The sequence below is a fragment of the Pistacia vera genome, unplaced genomic scaffold (genome assembly GCF_008641045.1).
Source record: "Pistacia vera cultivar Batoury unplaced genomic scaffold, PisVer_v2 Contig29, whole genome shotgun sequence".
NCBI classification, from domain to species: Eukaryota; Viridiplantae; Streptophyta; class Magnoliopsida; order Sapindales; family Anacardiaceae; genus Pistacia; species Pistacia vera.
The window spans coordinates 1088201-1112186 of record NW_022196101.1 but is presented as its reverse complement, the minus strand read 5'-3'; the positions used below and the strand labels follow the sequence as shown (position 1 = coordinate 1112186).

Genomic DNA, 23986 nt, shown 5'->3' with positions numbered 1-23986 from the left:
GTTTTTAAAAACTTCTTTAAATAAACAATGAACCTGAAGCATTTGGGTCTAATGTGACATTTCCTGTTACAAAAATGACAAATAGGAATGAATTTTGATACCTTGGTGACCTGTCTCACGACAGTTCCTTCAGTAGGAGTTTCAGTGGCTTTCACAAACATGCTCACACCAGCTTTTGATGTGCTAGCACCAGGATTGAATCTAAACCACACCAATCTCCAAAGGATTTTCCTTGACCAAGCACTTCATCAAGCTTAAGAGAACCTACATTCAACTTATCAATCATGGCCTAGCCTTAGTTAGTTTAGCAGTAAGAACAACATCTTTTTTAATAAGACTTTCTTTTGCTTTAACAAGATAGCATTCACAATACCAAGAGATTGTAACTTTTTCACAGCCTAGCCATGGTCTTACACTTTATCATATGCCTCTTATTGCTTAGCATAGATATCATAGTGTCATCTGAAATTTCACTCTTACCGTCTTGATTACAATGAAGGCTAAAACATTTCATCATCACCCGAATCATCATCATCACTCTCATCATGCTCACTCTCATCTCACTCAAAATGGCAGCCATGACTTTACCTTTCTTCTTTTTCAGGGTGTTAGCACACTCAGTTGTATGTGCTCGAAGCCCTCGCATTCAAAACACTTGATACCTTTATTTTTCTTTCTTTTTCTTTTGAAAATTTCTTTGTAAATGCACTAGGGGGTTAATGGTCATAAGACTTTTTCACAAAGGGTTTTGGCCATAACCACTATTATGAGGCTTTTTCATGTTTTTCTTAAAAACTTTGCAAAATTCTTTGTAAGTAAAGCACAATTTTCATATCCAATGAACTAATCACAATCATTAAAGAATCATAATAAACCTCATGTTTAAGAGCCAAACATTTGGTCGGTTTTTGTTTTTTCAAGTGTTGCAGATTTAGCTCATAGGCTTGGAGAGAGCCAATGAGTTCATCAATGTCCATAGCATCCACATCTCGACATTCTTCAATGGTGGTGACCTTTGACATAAGCCTTCGGGGCAAAGAGGAAAGCACTTTCCTAACAAGTTCAGCATTAGAATACGTTCTTCCCAAAGCAAACACTCATTAGAAATATCACAAACTCTGCCATAAAAATTAGTTATAGTCTCATCCTCTTCCATGTTCAAATTTTCAAAATCAATGACAAGTTTCTAAGCCTATTCTTTTAACAGTACTTTTCCTCATTCTTGACTTGAAGCCTATCCCAAGCATCTTTAGGAAGCTCACAATTAGCTATGTACTTCATTTGTTCACATTAACAGCATTAAAAAGAGCATGAACAACTTTAGAGTTATAATTGCCAAAATTATCTCATCAGCAGTCTAACTAGCAACAGGTTTTGGTCTAGACACTTCATTTTAAACAATAACGAGGGTTGTCCAACCATTCATAACCGTGGACCAGACTCTTTCATCTATAGACTTAAGAAAAGCACGCATCCTAGGTTTCCATGTGTAATGGTTAGGCTTCAACAGAGGTGGTCTATGAGTAGATCCCCTTCAATAAAGAAACTCATGATAAAAAAATAGTCAGACAAATGCTAACACAACAAACAGAAGTGCACACACACAGACACTAGTAGATCAAAAATGAAAATGCAACACAGATCAGGTTTCGTCTAACAGCAGACCTCAGATACACACGAAAACAATCAAAATGGGTAAGGATCAACTAAAGCAACTTATTAGAACACGCTCTGATACCACTTGTGGGGAAAGAGTTGGAGATTTAACTCACGTTAGAGAGTGTGGTTACCCATTTTAGTGCAGCAGAATATTTACTAAGTAGATTAAACAATTCCAATTTGAACTCATCAAACACAAATGTAGAAAATAAAGAACACAGCCATATACATGGTTCGGCAAATCCACTTTAGCTATATCCATGGGACCTTATCAAGATCGAAGCAATCCACTAAGTTAAAAACACATTACAAGATATAGTTCAAAGGTGATCTAAGTTACAGTAAAAAGAACCCACCCACCCCCCCCCCCCCCCCCCCCCCCCGGTTCAACTTTACACTTAGCACCGCACAAATCTTTAACGTGTAGCAACTCCTTGGACCTTCTCCACACAGAGATCACACCCGTGAACAGCTTGTGAAACAACAAGCTTAAGCCGACGCCACGCACCAGCATCGACAAAAGAACTGTAACTCCACTTTGAGGTACATAGCTTATTTATGTTATTTGCCTTTAAATGTGTTTGTTGGCCTAAGTTAATTGGTATGGTGATATTGTTGTGTGGTTGCCCTGAATTTGGTGAAGAATTGGTGAAGTAAAGAATTACAGACTTTATCGGGGCAAAGAATAAGCTTCGCCGCAATGACATACACTCTGTAGTTTTTCACCGAGGCAAAGAAAAATCTTCGCCAGGGTGACGAGCCGACTGAATTTCTTGAGAAGTTTCTAGAGGAATTTTCCAAAGGGGTAAAGTGACCATTTACCCCTAATTAGCAGGAAAAGTGGGGAGTGAAATGTAAGAAAATTTCATGGAGAAGCATTGGAGATGGGGGTGTAAGTGTAAGAAGAGTAAGGGCAAGGATGGAATATCAAGAGAGTGTAAGGGCAAAATGGGAAAGAGTGCTATTTTTATGGGATATTAAGAGTTTAGCCACACAAACCCTCCCATTCTCTACAACACACGCCACTTCCACTCCCATTTCTCTCATCTTCTCATCAAATTCCCAAGGAAGATTTAAGGGCTTTTGGTTGGATTTTGATAGAGATTTGATCCTAAGCATCAAAAGGTATGGATTCTGCTCTAGTATGAGATTAATTTGTGTAAGAGTTGAATTCTTATAGTTTATGTTAGGGTTTGAGAGAAAGAACAAGTCTACTAAAAGATAGAGAGATTCTTGTGGACTACATCAAGTATAAGGTAAGTAAATCAACCTAAGCTAAGATTTAAGTAATCAAATGTGTTGAATGCATGTATATGCTTATGAGTGTGAGATTGATTGTTGGAATGATGCTATTGTTAAGTTTATGGCTTTGATGAGTAGATTAAGCCATGAGAAGTGGAGATGGTATGATGGTGACCAAGTAAAGTGTGGTTGAAGTTGAAAGAATTTGAGTAGAAATTGAAGTGTATTTTCTTGGCCAAGATTTGTGATGAGTCAAGGGAGTTTTACTCCAACATTAGATGGTTTAAGAAAGAAGAAGAATAAGAATAGAAAGAAGAAGAAGAAGAAGAAGAAAGAATGAGAAGAGCTTGAGCAAGCAAGAGAGAAAAAGAGGTAAAGAAAAGAAAGAAAAGAATAGAAAGAAAAGAGAAATGCATTTCCTTGCATTAGTGCATGTGCATCTCATTCATGTATGTTACCATGACCCCTCATGGTTGTAGAATAGGAAAAATAGAGAGAACTAGAAAGAAAGAAAAGAACAGTGAGAAAATAGAAATAGTGGAATAAAGAGAAAGAACAAAGAGAGAATGAAGAAGAAAAAGAATAAAGTAAGTAAAAGAATTCAAGAGAAAGTCACGGGGATGGAAGAGTAGGGATTTACTATGAGCAATTTATGCCACCTCGTGTGTTTTTATGTTTTGCAGGAAATAGGTGAGAAACGGTCGGTGGACGTCGAGACGCGGAGCGAAATGGCACTACTATCATTGTGGTTAAAGCTTTTGTATATGTATTTGTATTATGTAAGAATTATATGTTAAGTAAAGAAAATTTTGGGCCCATCTATTTTTCATTTGATGTATGTATTTTTATCATAGTATTTTTTTCTAAGTATATGTAGAAAGAAGCTATTACAGGAACCAGTTCCAAGAGCCATCAATAACGTGTTGATATGGTGAGGTTTTGGCACAAATATGGAAATGAACCTTAACCTTAAGAGAGAAATAATCTTAGAAAATCAAAGTATATGAATCAAAATATACTAAAGGTTCACACACATATACACAAGAAGAGGTGTTTATAATGAAGGATTTCTTTCTAACAAATAGTGTCAAGTCAGCCATCAAGGGACTACGCGTGCTTGTCCAAATAGGAAAGTTTCCTTCTTTTTGTTGGACACACAAAGCAAATCGGGAAAAGTACTTTTTTTCCCTAGGACCACTTAAGGATGTTATGACACATGTAAAAAGGTCATAAAAAGCGAGAGACAAAGATAAACAATATATTTTTCACTTTTTTAGTCATGCAACTCATGCTGGGTTACAAATATCTGAAGCAAAAGTGAGAGCATAAATTGTTGTACATACACACTCTAAACGAAACAAGTCAAGATTCAAGTTTGGCAATTTGATGTGCACGCAGAACATATGTGTACACACAATGCATAGGTTTGACAAATATAAGTTTTCCACAATTGTAAAATATATTTCTGTTTATATACCAACTATACATGATAACAAAATATATATAAATAAAACAAGTTCTGTAAAGATCATCCAACAACGAATATGAATCAAGCTAATGAAAAGAGAAAAGATTTGAAGGCATCCATGCAAGACAAGAAAAGGAGAAAGAAAGAGAAAACTGCTGTACCTTTACAGTTTGGGTTGCTGTAAAAATGAAAAAATTCGAATCCTACTGCAATGAGTTTTGAGATGAAGATTTAGTTTTGAGTTGGAGGTTTGTTTGTGTATCGAAGTTTGGAGAGATTTGAGACAATCACAGGTCTCCTTATCGAAGAGAAGGAAAGAGAAATTACAAGACAGGGTGATCCTCAGTCTAGCTTAGACCTTGTTTTATATATATCATCGACAATTTTCTAGATCTCAATGCAGGTATGCAACTTGTATTTAAACAATTTAATTGAATACGTGGTGCCAATCAACATACACGTAAACATATGAAATAAATTACCTCTTATAAATATCGATTGAATATATAATTAATATCCCTTTTTTTAATTATGTTTTAGAAAAATATTTATTAATATTGGTTATGAGTCTTAAGACTATTTGTTTATGTTAGGGGGTGAATGTGCTAAGGGCAAAATGGTAAACCGCATAAGGGCCTAAGTGGCCCACACCAAAAGGGCCATAAGAATAGTAAGGCCCAAAGGCAGACCTAGGATTGAAATAGACCCGACCCTATCGGGGACCACCAGGAGGCCGGAAGCCCAATAAGAAGAGAAAAGTATTTAATTTCTCAGAAAATATTGTTTGGAAGCAGAGAAAATATATAGAGTTTTCTAAATCTAAGGAAATGGATTTTTACTAAAATCAATCTCAACGAAATCAACAAGATTACAAGGTTTAAATACAAGTAGGACCTTCCAAAATCTCCTTAAGGTTTCTGAAATAACAAAAATCTTTCTACCGCAAATTAATAGACCGTTTAAATTGTAAAGAATTAGTAAATATTAACGGTAGGGGAATTTTTTTTTTTTTCTTTTTCGAAATCTTTAGAGAGTTTTTTTATCTTATCATACCTGAGGTGATCTATTCATTTAACTCTTTTTTCTTTTGAGATACTCCCTTAAGCAATGGTGAGATGAAAAGAACGCAGAGTTTTTCTTTTATGTAATCAAAATAAGCTACTTCTTACGGCTATTAATTGCATATTTCTTGGAGATAATAAAAAATACAGGGCTCTATCAAAAACTTCAAATAGCTGAAACGATTAGCAAGAACAAAAGATTCAAGCTACAGCTTCAGCATTCATAATTCAACCCTTATAAAAACATGACAGTAATTTTTTTTCCCTTATTACAAGATTATGTTATCAAATTCAGTACATTTAAATACAAGTTTTACTTGTTTTAACTCTCTCAACAGACTAACTTAACTCACTTGAAACACTGCACTTAATTCTGTGCTATCCTTATACATCAACTTCTGCATACTTCATTCTATGGCGAATGAAACGACAAACCATATACTTCCAGTTTCTGCTTAGTTATTTTATCCAACTGCTTTGCCATTTCAGGTGTAAGATAATTTTTCCAATCTCCAATCTCACCTTTCCGGAATAATGTCTTGTTCTCAATAAGACTATTAGGATAATTTCCAGTCTTACTCACCTCCAAATTCCTCATATTTTCAAAACTTCAAAACTCAACAATATCTTGTATTTTACCTTCCTTTTCTTCCTCCACTGAGAAAGGATATCCCATGAACTCAGCCAATCTCTTCACATAAAATGGGGTGTCCTTAACCACCTCTTCATATTTTTGGAACAATATTTTCTCTGGCTGCTCCAAGCTTCCCTTCCAATACCCTGATAAATGGTCCCAACAAGGGCCATAGTCACACACTCCTTTACAAAAGAGCTCAAAAGTCTCCTCCAAAGACATGGGTTCTTGCTTTCCAGGTCGTAACTTTCTTGTGAAGTGCCACAGAGAAACAAATTAATCCTTTGGCTTTTCTGCAGATGTAAACAATCTTACAACCTGAATCAATTATAGATTTCGGCAAAGAATTATATGGCAAAATTATGGGGATTCTTAGAGAGGAAACGGGTTGTGGATTTGTCAAACTGAGTTCTGGTGACAATTGAAAAGGTCATAGCCTTAAGCCAAGTGGTGCCACTTTTCGGAACGCTGCAAATTAGAATATCAGTGGGTTGAGCCTTTTAGTGATCTTGGCAAACATGGCGCCTTCCAGCAAGTAAGAACAGCACCAAAAGCCTTGGTAAAAGCAAATATCCCCGAAAGCTCTCCACCCATTTTCTCTAGGAAGAGTTGAAATTGTATCTCTGTATGTTTCTACGGTTTTAGCAGAGACTTCTTCTTCACAGGAGGCGGCACTTTTGCCAGTCGGAAGTGAAGATTCTATGACTACAACAACAAATATTTCTCAAAGTTGTTGCATACTTTACAATCCACAGATGCAACGCAATGTAATTAAAGATCCAATTAATAAAATCAACAAGAAGCGCAGTATTATCAACGGAAATGAAGATTAAACTATTCTGCTGTAAATGAAACAGAGCTCTTTCTGCACTTCACTTTTTAATCAATTCATTTGCAGTTTCCCAGCTTCCAAAAAAAAAAAAAAAAGAAAATTAATGTAAGCAATTCAATCATTATCTATGCATTTCTGAAACACCTCTGAGATAGTAATTCATTTACCCCAAATCTTAGAGGAAATTTCCGGATAGAGTTTGTTCCTCAATTTAACAATTATGACTACTTGCTCAAATTATACAGCAAATTGACAAACTTTAATCCATATCGAAATTTATACGAAAGTTTAAATTTTCAAGGAAAATTAAAAAAATAATCATACCNAAATTAGTGTAAGCAATTCAATCATTATCTATGCATTTCTGAAACACCTCTGAGATAGTAATTCATTTACCCCAAATCTTAGAGGAAATTTCCGGATAGAGTTTGTTCCTCAATTTAACAATTTTGACTACTTGCTCAAATTATACAGCAAATTGACAAACTTTAATACATATCGAAATTTATACGAAAGTTTAAATTTTCAAGGAAAATGATTCTGCTTGGCCTAAAGTCATACAACCCGAATAATCCATCCACATTGATTGCCAACCATCAACATTGGTGCTTTGATTTCCTATTTCTTGTTTTTATTTTTTTACATGGTCAGATCCGTTTTCTATAAAAGTGCAACTGGGACTCCAGTTTCGAATCGGGCTTCCAAAGTAAGTGTGAAAGATTTTTGGATTATATAAAAGTTAAAAAAAAAAAAATTACCAATATTAGGTAGAATCTCTCTATAATCATAATGTTGGGACCAATTAAATTTATTACTATAACGAAGTCATAATTTAATAGAGGTGTAGTTATAAGAATTATTGTTTTGATTTCTTATTTTATAATTAATGTTTTAATAGTATTAGGATTTCAATTCATTGTTTTAGTAGCATTATGATAATACGGAAATGAACGAAATAGAGGCAACAACAGGAACAAAATATAATAGTAAAACAAATCAAACAGTAAACAAAAAAAATAACAAGCGCGATTTACCTTGGTTCACCCAATGTGGGCTATGTCCAGCTGAGTCAATATTATTGCAATATACCTCACCTCTCTCGTTTACAATGAATAAATTGCCCTATGATTTGCTATCACTCAATAATAAGATAAAAGTATGTTTATGTACTAGTTTAAGAGACTAAACCTAGTTTTACAAGGATTCCTATTCCTAAGCCCAACCTAATAAGGAATTAGTAACTTAAAAGAAATCCTAAAGCGGTTATACATGGAAAAGCCCAAAACTGCCTACAGCCTCGGGGGCGTTGCCCTCGCAACCCCCGCCTGCTCACCGGGGAGCGGGGCACCCGCCTGCTGATCGGGCAGCTGGACCCCCGAATGCGTCTGCGTTACCCAATAATGCTGAAGTAGTCAACAACTCCAACATTCTCCCACTTGGCGAATACTTCACACAATGAAGGCCTACCTCATCAACACACCATGTAAACTTTGCTAAGCTCACAGCCTTGGTAAGAAAATCTGCACCATTAACAAGTGTATCAACCTTCTCTAACAACACCAATTTTTCCTCCACCTTTTCCCTGATGAAATGGTATTGTATGTCAATGTGTTTTGATCGCGAATGAAAGGTAGGATTCTTGGCTAAGTAAATAGCCCCTTGATTGTCACATCCAATCTTCACAGCATCAAGCTTGAAACCAAGCTCTAAACTCAATCTTCGAAGCCACATAGCTTCCTTGCCAGCATGTGTCAATGCCATGTATTCTGCCTCAGTCGATGACAAAGCCACAGTACTTTGCCTTTTACTCATCCAACAAACAGCAGCACCAAATAAAGAGAATACATACCCACTTGTGGAACGCCTACTATCGAGATCACCTCCCCAATCAGCATCCACAAAACCTATCACATCTAGCTCATCCCCAGTCGCCATGCCTCCATAACATAATGATAAATCCGAGGTCCCACGAAGATATCTAAGAACCCTCTTTACAGCACTCCAATGCTCCTTACCAGGATTTGACATAAAGCGACTCAAAACTCCCACTGCTTGTGCAATATCGGGTCGCGTGCACACCATGGCATACATCAAACTACCTACAGCACTCGCATATGGTACATGTGTCATTTCTTCAGCATCTTCCTCAGACTTAGGACACTGATCAGTAGACAATTTCACTCCCAAAGTCATAGGAGTCTTCACAGGTTTGCAGTCTACCATGTTAAATTTCTTCAACACCTCCTCGATGTACTTTCTCTGCCCTAACCACAATTTACAACTCTGACGATCTCTAGTAATTTGCATACCCAAAATAAAATTTGCAGCCCCAAGATCCTTCATGTCAAATTGTGCAGCCAACAAACCCTTCACAGAATTTATCAACTCCTTGCTATTCCCTATCAGCAACATATCATCTACATATAAGGTTAAAATAACAAAGACATTTTCTAACCTTTTTACATACACACAGTGATCCACGTTGCTGCGGCTAAAACCATGCTGAAGAACATAGGAGTCGAACTTTTGGTACCACATCCTTGGTGATTGTTTAAGCCCATACAGAGACTTCTTCAACCTACACACCAAGTCTTCCTTCCCTTTACATACAAACCCCTCAGGTTGCCTCATGTAAATTTCCTCCTCTAAATCTCCATGTAGAAATGCCGTCTTTACATCAAGTTGTTCAATTTCAAGATCAAACGCAGCAGCAATAGATAGAACATACCTGATTGATGTTAACTTGGCCACAGGAGAGAAAATCTCACCATAATCAACACCCTCAATCTGCGAGAATCCCTTTGCAACGAGTCTCGCCTTATACTTTGCAATTGTCCCATCTGCCTGCAACTTTCTTTTGAACACCCACTTGCAACCAATTGCCTTTCTATTCTTAGGCAATTTACATAGGATCCATGTACTATTCTTGTCCAGTGACTGCATCTCATCATTCATCGTAGCCTCTCACAGATCTGCATCTTCCATGGCTCTTGCTTCATTTACATTCCTAGGTTCATCACCAATCACATTCAAAGCATGTAATCCACTCAAGGCACTTAGAGAGAAACGAACTGGTGCCTTTCTAACTCTTGTAGATCTCCTCAAAGTTGATGGCACCACAACTTCATCATCAGAATCATCCTCTGAATCATCCACAGAACCCTCATTAGCCACACTATCAAGTTTATCTTCATGGTTAGATTCTGTAGACTCTAAATTTTCAGTCTCTGTAGCAACATTAGGAGTCATCTCCTCCTCTAGCTCTACTGTAGTTACATCAAACTGAATTTTCTTTGACTGCTCAAGATCTTCAGGAGTTCCCACACGTTGTTTTACCTCTCTAAAGATTACATCTTTGCTGTAAATAATGATAATGCTTCTACTCACAGGATTCCACAACTTGTATCCCTTGATGCCATCCTTGAACCCCACAAACTTGCTTGTGACGGAACAGCATGTTCACCAAAGACTTACTCAGATACATATTTTCCAGCTTCTGCCATAAACCCTTAGCCGTATCCTGATCCATCACATTCGTTAGAACAGAGTCCTCAAGACAAATGTGAATCAAACCTCTGGCTTTCCAATCCATCTTGTCCCATTCAGCAAGTGTGGCACGATCAGTTGCTGATAATTCTCCTTCAGGTGGCGTTGCAGGTTTAGACCTAGGCGTACTTGACAATGCAGTTCCAGATGTTTCACTCGTCGTAACAACGGCAGTCCTGACTGTCGGCCTATCATTCACAATTGCACCCCATAGATCCCTATCAATGAGTAGATCCTCCATCCGCAGTTTCCAAAGCTCGAAGCTTTTGCCGTCGAACTTCTCAATCTCAACCTTTGATCCCGCCATCTCTAAATCACAATCTAACAAAACCTAGCTCTGATACCAATTGAACGAAATAGAGGCAACAACAGGAACAAAATATAACAGTAAACAAAGAAAATAACACCCGCGATTTACCCTGGTCCACCCAATGTGGGCTACGTCCAGCTGAGTCAATATTATTGCAATATGTCTCACCTCTCTCGTTTACAATGAATGAATTGCCCTATGATTTGCTATCACTCCATAACAAAAGAAAAGTTTGTTTATATACTAGGTTTAAGAGACTAAACCTAGTTTTATAAGGATTCCTATTCCTAAGCCCAACCCAATAAGGAATTAGTAACTTAAAAAAAATCCTACAGCGGTTATACATGGAAAAGCCCAAAACCGCCTACAGGCTTAGGGGCGCTGCCCTCGCGACCCCCGCCCGCTCACCGAGGAGCGGGGTACCTGCCCGCTGACCGGGTAGCGGGACCCCCGAATGCGTCTACGTTACCCAATAATGCTGAAGTAGTCAACAACTCCAACATTCTCCTACTTGGCGAATACTTCACACAATGAAGGCCTACCTCATCAACACACCATATAAACTTTGCTAAGCTCACAGCTTTGGTAAGAAAATCTGCAGCATTAACAAGTGTATCAACCTTCTCTAACAACACCAATTTTTCCTCCACCTTTTGCCTAATGAAATGGTATTGTATGTCAATGTGTTTTGATCGCGAATGAAAGGTAGGATTCTTGGCTAAGTAAATAGCCCCTTGATTGTCACACCCAATCTTCACAGCATCAAGCTTGAAACCAAGCTCTAAACTCAATCTTCAAAGCCACACAGCTTCCTTGCCAGCATGTGTCAATGCCATGTATTCTACCTCAGTCGATAACAAAGCCACAGTACTTTGCCTTTTACTCATCCAACAAATAGCAGCACCAAATAAAGAGAATACATACCCACTTGTGGAACGTCTACTATCGAGATCATCTCCCCAATCAACATCCACAAAACCTATCACATCTAGCTCATCCCCAATCGCCATGCCTTCATAACATAATGATAAATCCGAGGACCCCCGACCGCTCACCAGGGAGCAGGGTACTCGCCCGCTGACCTGGCAGCGGGACCCTCGAATGCATCTGCATTACCCAATAATGCTGAAATAGTCGACAACTCCAACGAGAAATTGATATCAAAGAGTCACTGCAAAATTGAGTTATCAGATTCAACAACTTCACTACACTAATCAAATGAATATTAATGTCTTCCTCAATCATCTAAATGAGCAACAAATCGTGTATGTTTTAACTGAAGAAAAAATTATTACTGGAATTTGACAAGAAGATGAATGAGATAATCTTGAGGATGATAATACGGAAATATCTGAGAATCCACTTTACTGCTTCCCAATGTTGCTTTCCTGGATTGCTCATGTACCTACTCACAACTCCGACTGCATATGCTATGTCTGGCCTGTACACATCATGGCACACATAAGACTGTCAATCGCTGATGTATAGGGTACCTTGGCCATGTAGTCTCGCTCATGTTCTGTTGTAGGTGACTGATCTTTGGATAGTTTAAAATGACTAGCCAAAGGGGTACTTATTGGCTTTGCTCCACCCATGTTGAAACTATTGAGTACTTTCTTCACATGCTCTTCTTATGACAGCTTCAAGAAACCTTTGGCTCTATCTCTGGTAATCCTTATACCAATGACTTGTTTTGCAGCTCCCAAGTCATTCATAACAAAGTCCTTTGACAATTGCCTTTTCAGCTTATCTATTTCTTGTTTACAAGTCCTACAATCAACATGTCATCTACATATAATAATAGGATGATATAGGAGTTACCAAGTTTCTTGAAATAATAGCAATGGTCTATTTGGCATCTAAGGAGACCGTTACTACACATAAACCTATCAAACTTCTTGTACCACTGTCTAGGCTCCTGTTTTAGCCTATATAGGCTCTTTTGAAGTTTGCACACCATTCTCTCATTTCCTTGTACTTTAAAAGGCTGCTACATATAAATTTCTTCATCCAGTTCTCCATGAAGAAACGTCATCTTTACATCTAACTGCTCAAGATGAAGGTCTTCTTTTGCCACTAACCTAAGTATTATTCTTATTGTAGTCAACTTGACAACTAGAGAAAAAATTTCAGTGTAGTCAATGCCTTCTTTCTACTGAAATCCTTTCATGACCAGTCTTGCTTTATATCGTTTGTTGCCATCATGTTCATCTTTCACCCGATAAACCTACTTGTTTTGCAATGCCTTCTTCCCTTGTGGTAACTCTGTCAACTGTCAAGGTCTGATTTGTTAATAATGAGTCAATCTCATCCTTCATAGCTAGCTCTCACTTGATTGAGTCATCAACTTGCATTGCTTCCTCGTAACACTCTGGTTCACCAACATCAATTAGTAAAATATAGTGCAAAGAATGGGAGTACCTTTGTAGTGGTCTTACAGTCTTGGAAGATCTTCTAGGTTCAAACACAGGCGTTTGTAGTTCAACTTCTTAAGCTATATTATCTTGATCTTCCTGGTCATTGTCCTACATGCCATTCATTGGGAAGTCTTTCAAAAGAACTACCTTTTGCGTCTTCACTTCAATGTTTGGACTTTCTAACTTCATGTTGAGTCAATCCTTATATATCACTTCTTCATTGAATATGACGTCTTTGCTCCTTATAATCTTGTGGTTTTAGTCATCCCAGAAACAATAACCAAACTCGACGTCACCATAACCAATGAAAAAACATTTGTTAGATTTAGCATCAAGCTTGCTTCTAAGAGTATAGTCAATGTGAACATATGCTAAACAACCAAACACTCTTAAGAAAGAATAATTTACCTCTTTGCCGCTCCAAACTTCTTCTGGGATCTTGCAATTTAGCGGTATAGAGGTCTTTTATTGAGCAAGTAGGCTGTAGTATTGATTGCGTCAGCCCAAAATGTCTATGGTAGTCCAGCATGCAATCTCATGCTTCTTACACGCTCATTTAGGGTTTTGTTTATCCTTTTGGCAAGACCATTCTATTGAGGAGTTGCAGAAATGGTCTTCTCCATCTTGATCCCATTATGGGCACAACATTCCTTAAACCCTTGACCAATGTACTCTCCCCTATAATCGGATCGCAAGCACTTCACCCTTAGGTTTGTCTTATTTTCAACCATGGCTCTCCACTTTTTAAAAGCATCAAAAACATTAGATTTATTTTTCAAAAAATAAACTCATACCTTTCTATTCGCATCATCAATGAACGTCACATAATACTTTGAGCCTCCAAGGGATGACAAAGGAGTAGGTCCCTAGACGTATGTATGAACCAACTCCAACTTCTTTGCCTTTGGTACCCTTGCTACTTTGGAAAAACTTACTCTTCTCTGTTTGCCAAAGATGCTACCTTCACACAAATTGTGATCAATCGACTTCAACTCTAGTAGTTTTCCCTTTGATTGAAGCTCCTTCATTCCTTTCAAGCTAATATGCCCAAGTCTACAATGCCACAAACTCGAGGTAACACTAGCATCTACGACTGCAACTGAATCTTTGCAAGTGGAAGTCATGTAAAGAGTTCCTGTTTTATTTTCACGAGCAACCACCATGGCTCCTTTAGTAACTTTCCATACACCATTTAGAAAGGACACACTATGCCCTTCATCGTCAAGTTGCCCAACTGATATTAGATTGCGCATCAATTTTGGTACATGCCTTAATTACTTTTTGGATTTTTCACACAGATCTGTTTGTCATCTTCAACCTAACGTCACCCATACCGACAATATCCAAAGGTTCTCCATCTGCTAGGTATACCTTTCCATGATTTCCAACCACATAATTTTCTAGAATTTCACGGTGTGCAGTGGTATGGAATGAAGCTCCTGAATCTAAAACCCAAGAGTCAATAGAATTATCAACAGATAAAAGTAAAGCATCTTGTACCTCTTCAATTACGGCATTGGTAGCGTCTTCATTGTTGTTCATCTCTTTCTTTAGTGCTTTGCAAATTCCTCTGTATGTGGCCTTTATTGCCACAATTCTAGCACTCTATTTTTTTCCCAAACCTGGACTTGCTTCTTCTGTTCCTTGATTTTGATCTTCCTCTACCTCGGTTTGAATTCCTATCGTAACCCCTGCCTCTTGTTTCAACATTCAAAGCATTCGACGTTACCTGAATCTTTCCTATGAACCTCCTCAGCGAGAATTTTGTCTCTGACATCTGTGAGTTTTAATTTCACACTACCTATTGAATTACTAATTGCTACTCTCATAGGCTCCCAACTATTTGGTAGGGAGGCCATAAGAATCAGGGTACAAACTTCTTCATCAAAATCAATTTTTACAGACAACAATTGATTAATGATTGTATTAAAATCATTCATATGCTTTGTCACGGAAGCACCGTCTCTCATCTTAAGATTAAATAATTTTTTTATAATGTGTACCTTGTTATTCACAGAAGGCTTCTCATACATATCGGACAAGATCTTCATCAACCTTGTTGTGGTTGTCTCCTTCGCCAAGTTACTTGCCATGTTCTTGGTCAATATCAATCGAATGACTCCTAATAGTTGTCTATCAAGGAGTGTCCAATCTTCATCTGACATATTTTCAGGTTTTTCTCCTAAAAGAGGTAGACGTAATTTTCTGCCATACAGATGATCTTCAATTTGCATCTTCCAGAATGCGTAATATGTTCCATCAAACTTGTTGATCCTAGTTACAGATCCTTCTTCTTCTCCAACCATCGCTTTCTTCCTTGAACCTTCCTCTAATACCAGTTGTTAGGAGGGATTTAATTGAATACTAGCAAATCCTAAATCCCTAAAAACGAAAAATAATGCGAACAAATGACACAAAATAATTAACCACACACACAAACACAAGATTTATAGTGGTTCACTCTCTGTATGAGAGCTACGTCCACTTTGCCGTTGCAGAATTTCACTATGAAAAAGAAGAAAAATTACAAGAATCTCTCAAGCCTCACAAATTAGCTCACTCACTTCTATTCAATTTGTGTTATCTAACTCTAGGACTTAACCCTTTTTTTATATGTAATACATGGGACATAATTCCTAATAGGACTCAAATCTCATATCCTAATAGGAATTATATTTTAATTCCTAATACAACTATAATCATATTTCCAATTGTATTCCTAAAAGAAAAATTTTTTACTTAAACACAAATTAAGAAAACTCATGTCCTAATCAAACTCTAATTTAGATTGAATTTGTTTCTACAATCTCAACAAAAATGGCGCCTTCTAGCAAATAAGAATAGCACCAAAAGCCTTTGTAAAAGCAAATATCCCCGTAAGCTTTCCAGCCATTTTCTCTAGGAAGAGCTGAAACTATATCTCTCCATGTTTCCAGGGTTTTGGGAGAGACTTCATCTTCTTCCTTGGAGAATTTGGAGGGAGCATTTTTGTCATAAGGGAAGTAGGATTCCATGAGTGCAACAAAAACAATCTAAAGATGCAATGTTAATTAATAACTTTAACTTGATACAATAGTTAATAAAACGATTTTATATATAGATGGTTCTAACGACAATAATTTTAACATTTAATATTATGCATGTTTAACGTGAATTTAACCATGAATGATTTGTTTTCATAAAAAATGAAAACAAAATCAGGAATATATTATTTAATCTCACTAAACTACACTTGAATGGATATTTCAGATGTATGAAGAATGATTTGAATAATTATCAAGTTGTTCCTTAAACTATCTGGTAACTTTTACAAAGAGATCAGTCGTTAAGCTACATCTATGTAGGTATAGAAAACGAATTCTTTCTCTGTATATTCCAAATCACACATCATCATGTAAATCAAACAAGATCTGATATTTGGTATGTATTACTTTCATTGTGTCAAATCATACTATTTTCTTTTAATATTTTTTTTTTACATAAAATTCTTATTGCATAAAGCAGATGCAAATGCCGACAAACATATTCACATTGTTGAAAGAGTAACACTATCTTTACAAAGAGGCATACAAAGAGCTATATAGAGAGATAATCTCTACCCTTAAAATTCATTATTGTCTCTCTCTCTCTTTTTCTCTTCTTTTAAAGACAGAGATTGTCTCTTTGTATGACTTTTTGTATACCTCTTTGTAAGGTTAGTGTTACTCTTGTCGAAAGTTGCCCAATTCCAACACATTTGAATCACATGTCGTCACTACCACTACCCAGGTGCCGCAAAGATTTTGAAATTTCATATATAAAATAAATATATTAATTTTATCCCTTAAAAATTAAATTCTCTTGGACCCCATCATTCCTTAAACTTCACAGTTTACACCCCCTCTTCATTATTTACTACCAGCGCTGTCTCGCTTCAACCTCGTTAGAATCTTAAGACAAAGCAGATCACAGAGACGGATAGATAATTTTTTTTTTTTTAAATGATGCTTTTACTAGAAATAATAGAGAAGATAATAAATAACTCATTATAACAGGTAAGATAATTACTACAGAAAAAATTAAAACATGGAACATAGAAAACCAAAAATTGAAAATGATAAGCTAGCACATGGACACTTAAATCAAAGAAATCGATCATTTGCAGCACAAAATAAATGACAAGAAAAAAAAAAAGCATTAATTTCTCAGAGCTAATTCATTTTCAGATTAATAAAATAAGAATGCACCCTTTAATTTATAGATGGTTCTACCTACAATATAACTAATTAACCATTTTTACCCTCTTATATTCCATTTTCAGAATAATAAAATCTTTAACTAGTGCATAAAAAATAATCTCTACAGCCAAATCACATGGCCTAGGTCGTGCCGGCTGCCAATAATCTAAACCTCATGGTTAATAAGTTGCATATCTTAGAAAAGCTAAATACAATAAAATTTAAAGAAAAATTCATGAGATACATGGCATTTAAAATAAAATCCAAAAATCAAGTAAATTGAAAAATTACCATAAAATGAAGAAATCAAAACTTAATTTGCGATGGGAGATTTATGCCACAATTGAAGAGATCCAAGGTTTGTAAAGGTAGTGAGAATGTGCTCATATAATAGGCTAATTAACAATGTATAAGCTTTTCTCTTTTCTTTTTTGGGTAAAGTTTTTCTTTCATCTTTTCCTTAACAAAATATAACACTTTGGGGCCATTTGGATCGGGTTAATATTAGATAACTGTGGTAATATTTTTTAAATTGAGCAGATGATGATGTTTGGTTGATTTGTAAAAAATTATTCTCATAATATTTTATGACAAACAGTAGCATTTGGGGGGCGAATTTCTAGTAATCTTAATGTCGGGTTTTTTTTTTGGGGGGTGGGGGGGTGGGTGGGAGGGTGGTTGTTATTAAAACTTATCTTGTTATTACAATTCTTTTTCCCATATTGCCCCCAAACAGTTGAGCATTTGGTCCAAATTAATCTTATATTTGTTAATATTTACAAAACACCTTATCACTCATGCAGACACTTTTGTCCTCACTTTTTAAATTTTTTAGACGACATTGCCCTTGTTATTATCATTATTTATAGAAATATCATTATACCCAGAACTAGCCACCATCGTCGACCGCTGTCGAAGGCTACCAAAAGTCGTCATAATGGTGTACGACCAATCGTATATGGCCAGTCGTGTGCCGGTGAGACTTTTTCTGACCATGGATAACAGATCCATGGTCAGAAAAAGCCAAATCTGACTATTTCACGACCAGATCTATGGTCGTTTCACGGCCAAGGATGTGGCAGTGAAACGATGACTGATTTGGCCGTGAAACTCCACGGCCATAGATCTGACCATGAAACAACCAGATCTATGGCACTGCCAGTGTCACAGCTAGATTTGTGGCACTGCCGGCAGCCGCTAGCAGTGGTGGCTAGTTGCCGACAGTGACTTAGGGTGGGTAGGGGTGTTTTTGTTAAATTTAAAATATTTTTGGTTACTAGGGTGTTTTTGCTAAATTTGAAAAGTAGGAGGTTAAAAAAACCATTCAAAAAATAATAATAAAAAATATTATTATATTAATATTTAAAAAAGAGGTCAATTTAGTAATCTATATAACATACCCATCCATTTATCCTCCCAACCAAACATATTATTCACCAATTTATTCGAATCAACCAAATACATTTACTAAACATTCTCAGTAATTTTTAAGGTGGTCTTTTATTCCGTTAATATAATATCTCTTTATAATAAAACATTATATGATTCAAATGCCCCATTTATCATTTATAAGATGATTGACAATTTACACCTCCTAAAAGAATCCATAAAGACTCTTTACTCCCTATTTTTGCACGGCAAAAATAGGTGGAGGAAAGGGTAAAACCAACATTTTACTGTAATTATTTATTAGTTAAATTGTTATACACACGACTTGAACCCGTGATCTCAAAAAAAAGAATCAACCCTTTTACCACTTGGCCAATTTAAACACTATACTGTATAGGAAACAAATAAAATATCAAAAATATAAATTTAATATATTTAAGATTCCCATAAAAATATTTTATTAAAATTAAAAACTAAATAATTTTTTTTTTTTTTACAGAAATTAAATAATATTACAAAACTATAAATTTTCTAAAAATAAATTTTACATGATAAATTTAACAAACTTTAAAAGAATTAAATATACTTTAACCTAAATTTTAAATATCTAACATAAATTTTAAATAAAAATTTAAAACATGAATTAAATATTTTCTTTCCTATCTTATTTTGTTTTAATGTGTACAAAGTTTTTGTTGAAACACATTTAAATTAAATTTCTTTAGTAATTTAGTACGGTGGTTTGGCACGTTGAGATGTATAAGTAGCATTTTGAACAATAATAATTTTTCAAGGTAAAATGGTCAAGCTATTAATAAATCTTTGGTAAATTTCTAATTGCACTGGTCAAACTTGGTCTTCCATCCATTTTAATCGCTAAAATAGATGACAAGAGTGTTAGTGGCTCTTTTTAAACTTTTGGGGGCATTATTTACTCGACACTTTCAGGGGTGTATTAAATCACCCGTCATTTATATGGTAGAATTATATTAAATAACAATTATACAACCAAAACATTACTACTTGAAATTTTAAAAAAAAAAAAAAATGCACAATAAAGTTGTCCACATGACCCTTCATCATATCTCTCTATTTTTTTTTCTTTATTTTCATATATAAATTTGTTATATTAATAATCCATTAATGATGGTATTTCTTTTTTAAGTTTCTTCCAAATCCGAATGGCTAATGTGAAACCCTAAATGGCAAATATTCCTATAGGGGGTGAATAGGAGTTTATGAAAATTAATGTGGAGTTAAAGCTATCAATAACAATGAATTGAACTAATCAATATATGTTATGTCTAAAAAATCAGGACTGATCTGGACTCTCGTCAGCAAGGACCAACCAGAATTCAGGGAGGCTTTGTGTCATCTAGACGTTGTCACATCGCGCAATGACGAAAGATATGTGGTTCTCGTCAGTGCAACAGGTGAATGTCAGGTTTGCGAGTGGCTAGGAATCGTCCACCTGTCCAAGCCCTACGCGATTTAAGGATGTCTCTCGTATAAACAACCAATGGAAAGCGGGTTAGGAATTGTACCACACCTGCCGAACTGTAGACTCATGATTATTACCTTGAATCCTCCAACTATAAATAGAGGGCTCCTTTTTCATTTACGGAATTAGTTTATCATTAGTCTTGAACATCATACATTCTCTTTTTCTCTCTCTATATTCTCTAAATTATAGTTCAGCTCGCTACACGCGACCTGACTGTAACCATCTATTAATACAACTACAGTGGACGTAGGATTCACTTTTGAGCATTCGAACCACTTTAAAAATCGTTTTTTTTATTTATTCTCTCGCTACATATTTTCATATCACGTGTAACTTTTAAGCTTATTTAATACTTTACACGTGTGAGTCATTGATATCAAAATCAAGTATAAACAATATACAATAAATAAACTCAACAAACAATTAATGACAATGTTAATGATCAACAAATATAAATAATGACAAACAATAAATGTGAGCAAGTAACAATGATGAGCAAAAGTAACTTGCAACTAGTTTTCAAAATCTCGGGGATGGCATGGGCCCATTCTGGGCCTTAATTGACTCTGCCCGATTAAGTCCACTAATGATGAACCCAACTATATTTAACCATTGTCTTAACAACTTAATATTAAAACGTCTTTGCTAGAGAATTATATATATATTTTACTCAAAACTCAACATCTATTATTTGTATATATGTCTTCATTCTAATTTTTCGATGTCTATCATGATTTTCTTTAAAATATAAAAGACGATATATAGAAAGACCCTCTAATTTATGCATTGTCATTTTGCTCCACACAATTAAGTCTTCTAAGCAACAACCTTACTCTGATACCAAATGAAAATGATCAAAATGGCATTCAGAGGGGGTAAATTAAACCTTTAAAGCACTTAAGGTCACCTACTCTCGTTCCTTACTCTAGTTTCTCTTTTGATAGAGATTCATTGGGAACACGATTCTTAACACAGGCCATAATCATTCCATTCTCAGAATACTACCCCTACGATCAGTCTATCTAAATTTGTATTTCATCAGCTTTGACTCTCAAAATACTATTTTTACCTTCTTACATTCCATTCTCAGAAAAAATAATCTTAAATTGATGCATAAAAATCTTTGAGGCCAAATCGCTTGGCCTAAAGTCATGCAACCCAAATAATCTATGCACTATTGGTTGCCGACCATCAACATTGATGCTTCGATTTTTTTTTTCTTGTTTTTAATTTTTTACATGGTCAGATCCGTTTTCTATAAAAGTGCAATGAGGATTCCAGTTTCGAATCGGGCTTCCGAAGTAAGTGTGAAAGATTTTTGGATTATATAAAAGAAAAAAAATTAACAATATATATGTTTCTATTTCATCTTTTGCGAAGCCAAAAGTAGCCGTTTGTTTGCTATTTATGTGATAGTATTATCTTCTCTCTTTAGATTGACATATAAATTTTATGTAATTATGTATGTATAATGGTTGATGTTATTAGCACCCTATAAATTATCTTATTTAACCTCTATTATTATTTCTTTGATAATTACAACTTTATCCTTAACATAAATTATTAAAGAGGACATTATAAAATAATATTTGCAAGATGAATTGTTGTGTTATTTTTTCCTACATCTCTTATTTCCCATATTCATAGTAATTGTATTTGAAAATTTAATTTAAAATACAATAACTCTCTTTCATGAGTTATATATTACCTTTTTAAAACAAAGAAAATGAAATTTATGAAACAAAAAGAACATCGCTCTATATATTCAGGGGTGGACCAATTTTTTTTTTTTTTTCAGGGAGCTAAAAATGTAATTTTCAATAAATAATGGGGCCATATATGAAGCTAAATTTATAGGGTCTAAAATGCTAAGTTCAAAACCTGAGGTGGCTAAAAAAGCTGCACTTATAGGGACTAAATTGATAAAACTCTATATTAAAATTGAAAAATTTTTGGTGACCACCCCAGGGTCTGAAATGTTTATGATTTTTTTTTTTTTCTTTCTTCAAATTTTATATTATTCGTTTGTAACTTTAAGTTTCGTTGCTTGCCAGCATTTGAATTGTTTTGTGATAAAATGTTGTTTTATCATCTTCTGTATTTTAATTTTTCTGAATAATAATTGTTAAATTTATTAAATATGTTAGCTTGTGACATGTTCGATATTTATGAAACTTCCAAATAAAATGCTATATTTTAATGAAAATTATGTTGTTTAATATCTTCAATATGATTTTATGCTATAATAACTATCTCATGAGAACAAAAAGGTAAAATTAATGTATAATATATTAGCAGTGACATAAATTTCAGGCTAATTTTTTTACCCCAAAAAAATATAAATTTCAGCCTAATTTGGGAATAAATTAGATTTGTTTAGACATTTATATAGCTCTAAAACTCTTAATATGGTATATTTAGAAATGGAGTTTAATAAGACAAAAAAAAGGGGGTAAATAGCATCATTCATGTATTATAAGAAAAAAAATGGCTATAAATGCATCAAATCAAACTATATAAGCAGATAGGTAACATTATTACAACAATAAAAACTCAAATTCTGACATAAAAACATAACAACTTCGAAAATGCGAAGCACCCGGAAACTTAAATAAAGGAAATCACTCCTCACAAAGTGACACCAGTAATTATTTTCATGCATCATTTTTAGCAAACGACAAACCAAATTCCCCCAATTTTTGCTCTGTTATCTTATCCAAACGCTCAGCCATTTCAGCTGTAAGACAATTTTTCCAATCTCCAATCTTACCTTTGCGGTAGAGTGTTTTTATCTCGACAAGAATACTATCAGAAGAATACTTTCCAGTCTTACTAATCTCCAAATTGCTCATATTTTCAAAACTACAAAACTGAACAATATCCTGAATTTTTCCTTCCTTTTCTTCCTCCAGTGAGAAAGGATATCCCATGAACTCAGCCATTTTCTTGACAGAAAAGGATGTATCCTTAATCAAGTCTTCATATTTCAGGAACAATATCTTCTCCGGCTGCTCCAAGCTCGCTTTCCAGTACCCTAATAAATGGTCCCAATAAGGGCCATAGTCAGAGAATCCTTTACAAAAGAGCTCAAAAGTCTCCTCTAATGACATGGGTTCTTGAAGTCCTGCTCGTAATTTGCTTGCATAGTGCCACAGAGAAACAAACGAATCCTTTGGTTCTCTGCAGATATAAACAATCTTACAACCTGAATCAATTATAGATTTCGGCAAAGAAGCGTATGGCATATGGGTGGACATAAGAGGTAGAGAGCCTGGCTCTGGCTTAATTCCTTTCCTGGAAAAATCAATCTCTAAAAGGGGAACACAATTGTGGGGATTCTGATTGAGCAAAGGGGATGTGGAATTGTCAAATTGAGTTCTGGTGACAATGGCGAAGGTCAGAGACTTAAGCCAGGTGGTGCCACTTTTTGGAACGCTGCAGATGAAAATATCAGTAGGCTGAGCCTTGTAGTGATCTTGAGCAAAGATGGCGCCTTCTAGTAAATAAGAATAGCACCAAAAGCCTTGGTAAAAGCAAATATCCCCGTAAGCTTTCCAGCCATTTTCTCTAGGAAGAGCTGAAACCATATCTCTGCATGTTTCCAGGGTTTTGGGAGAGATTTCATCTTCTTCCTTGGAGAATTTGGAGGGAGCATTTTTGTCAGAAGGGAAGTGGGATTCCATGACTGCAACAAAAACAATCTAAAG

General features: G+C 35.4%; 1 protein-coding gene and 1 pseudogene across 1 annotated transcript; both read right to left on the bottom strand.

Moving 5' to 3' along the window:
* Nucleotides 1-5842: 5842 nt before the first annotated feature.
* LOC116134609 lies at nt 5843-7247 on the bottom strand (annotated as a pseudogene).
* A 15539-nt stretch (nt 7248-22786) lies between these two features.
* Nucleotides 22787-23986, bottom strand: LOC116134635 (flavonol sulfotransferase-like). Its single transcript, XM_031420313.1, has one exon. The coding sequence runs from the start codon at nt 23960-23962 to the stop codon at nt 22934-22936; it is 1029 nt and encodes a 342-aa protein (XP_031276173.1). The 5' UTR covers nt 23963-23986; the 3' UTR covers nt 22787-22933.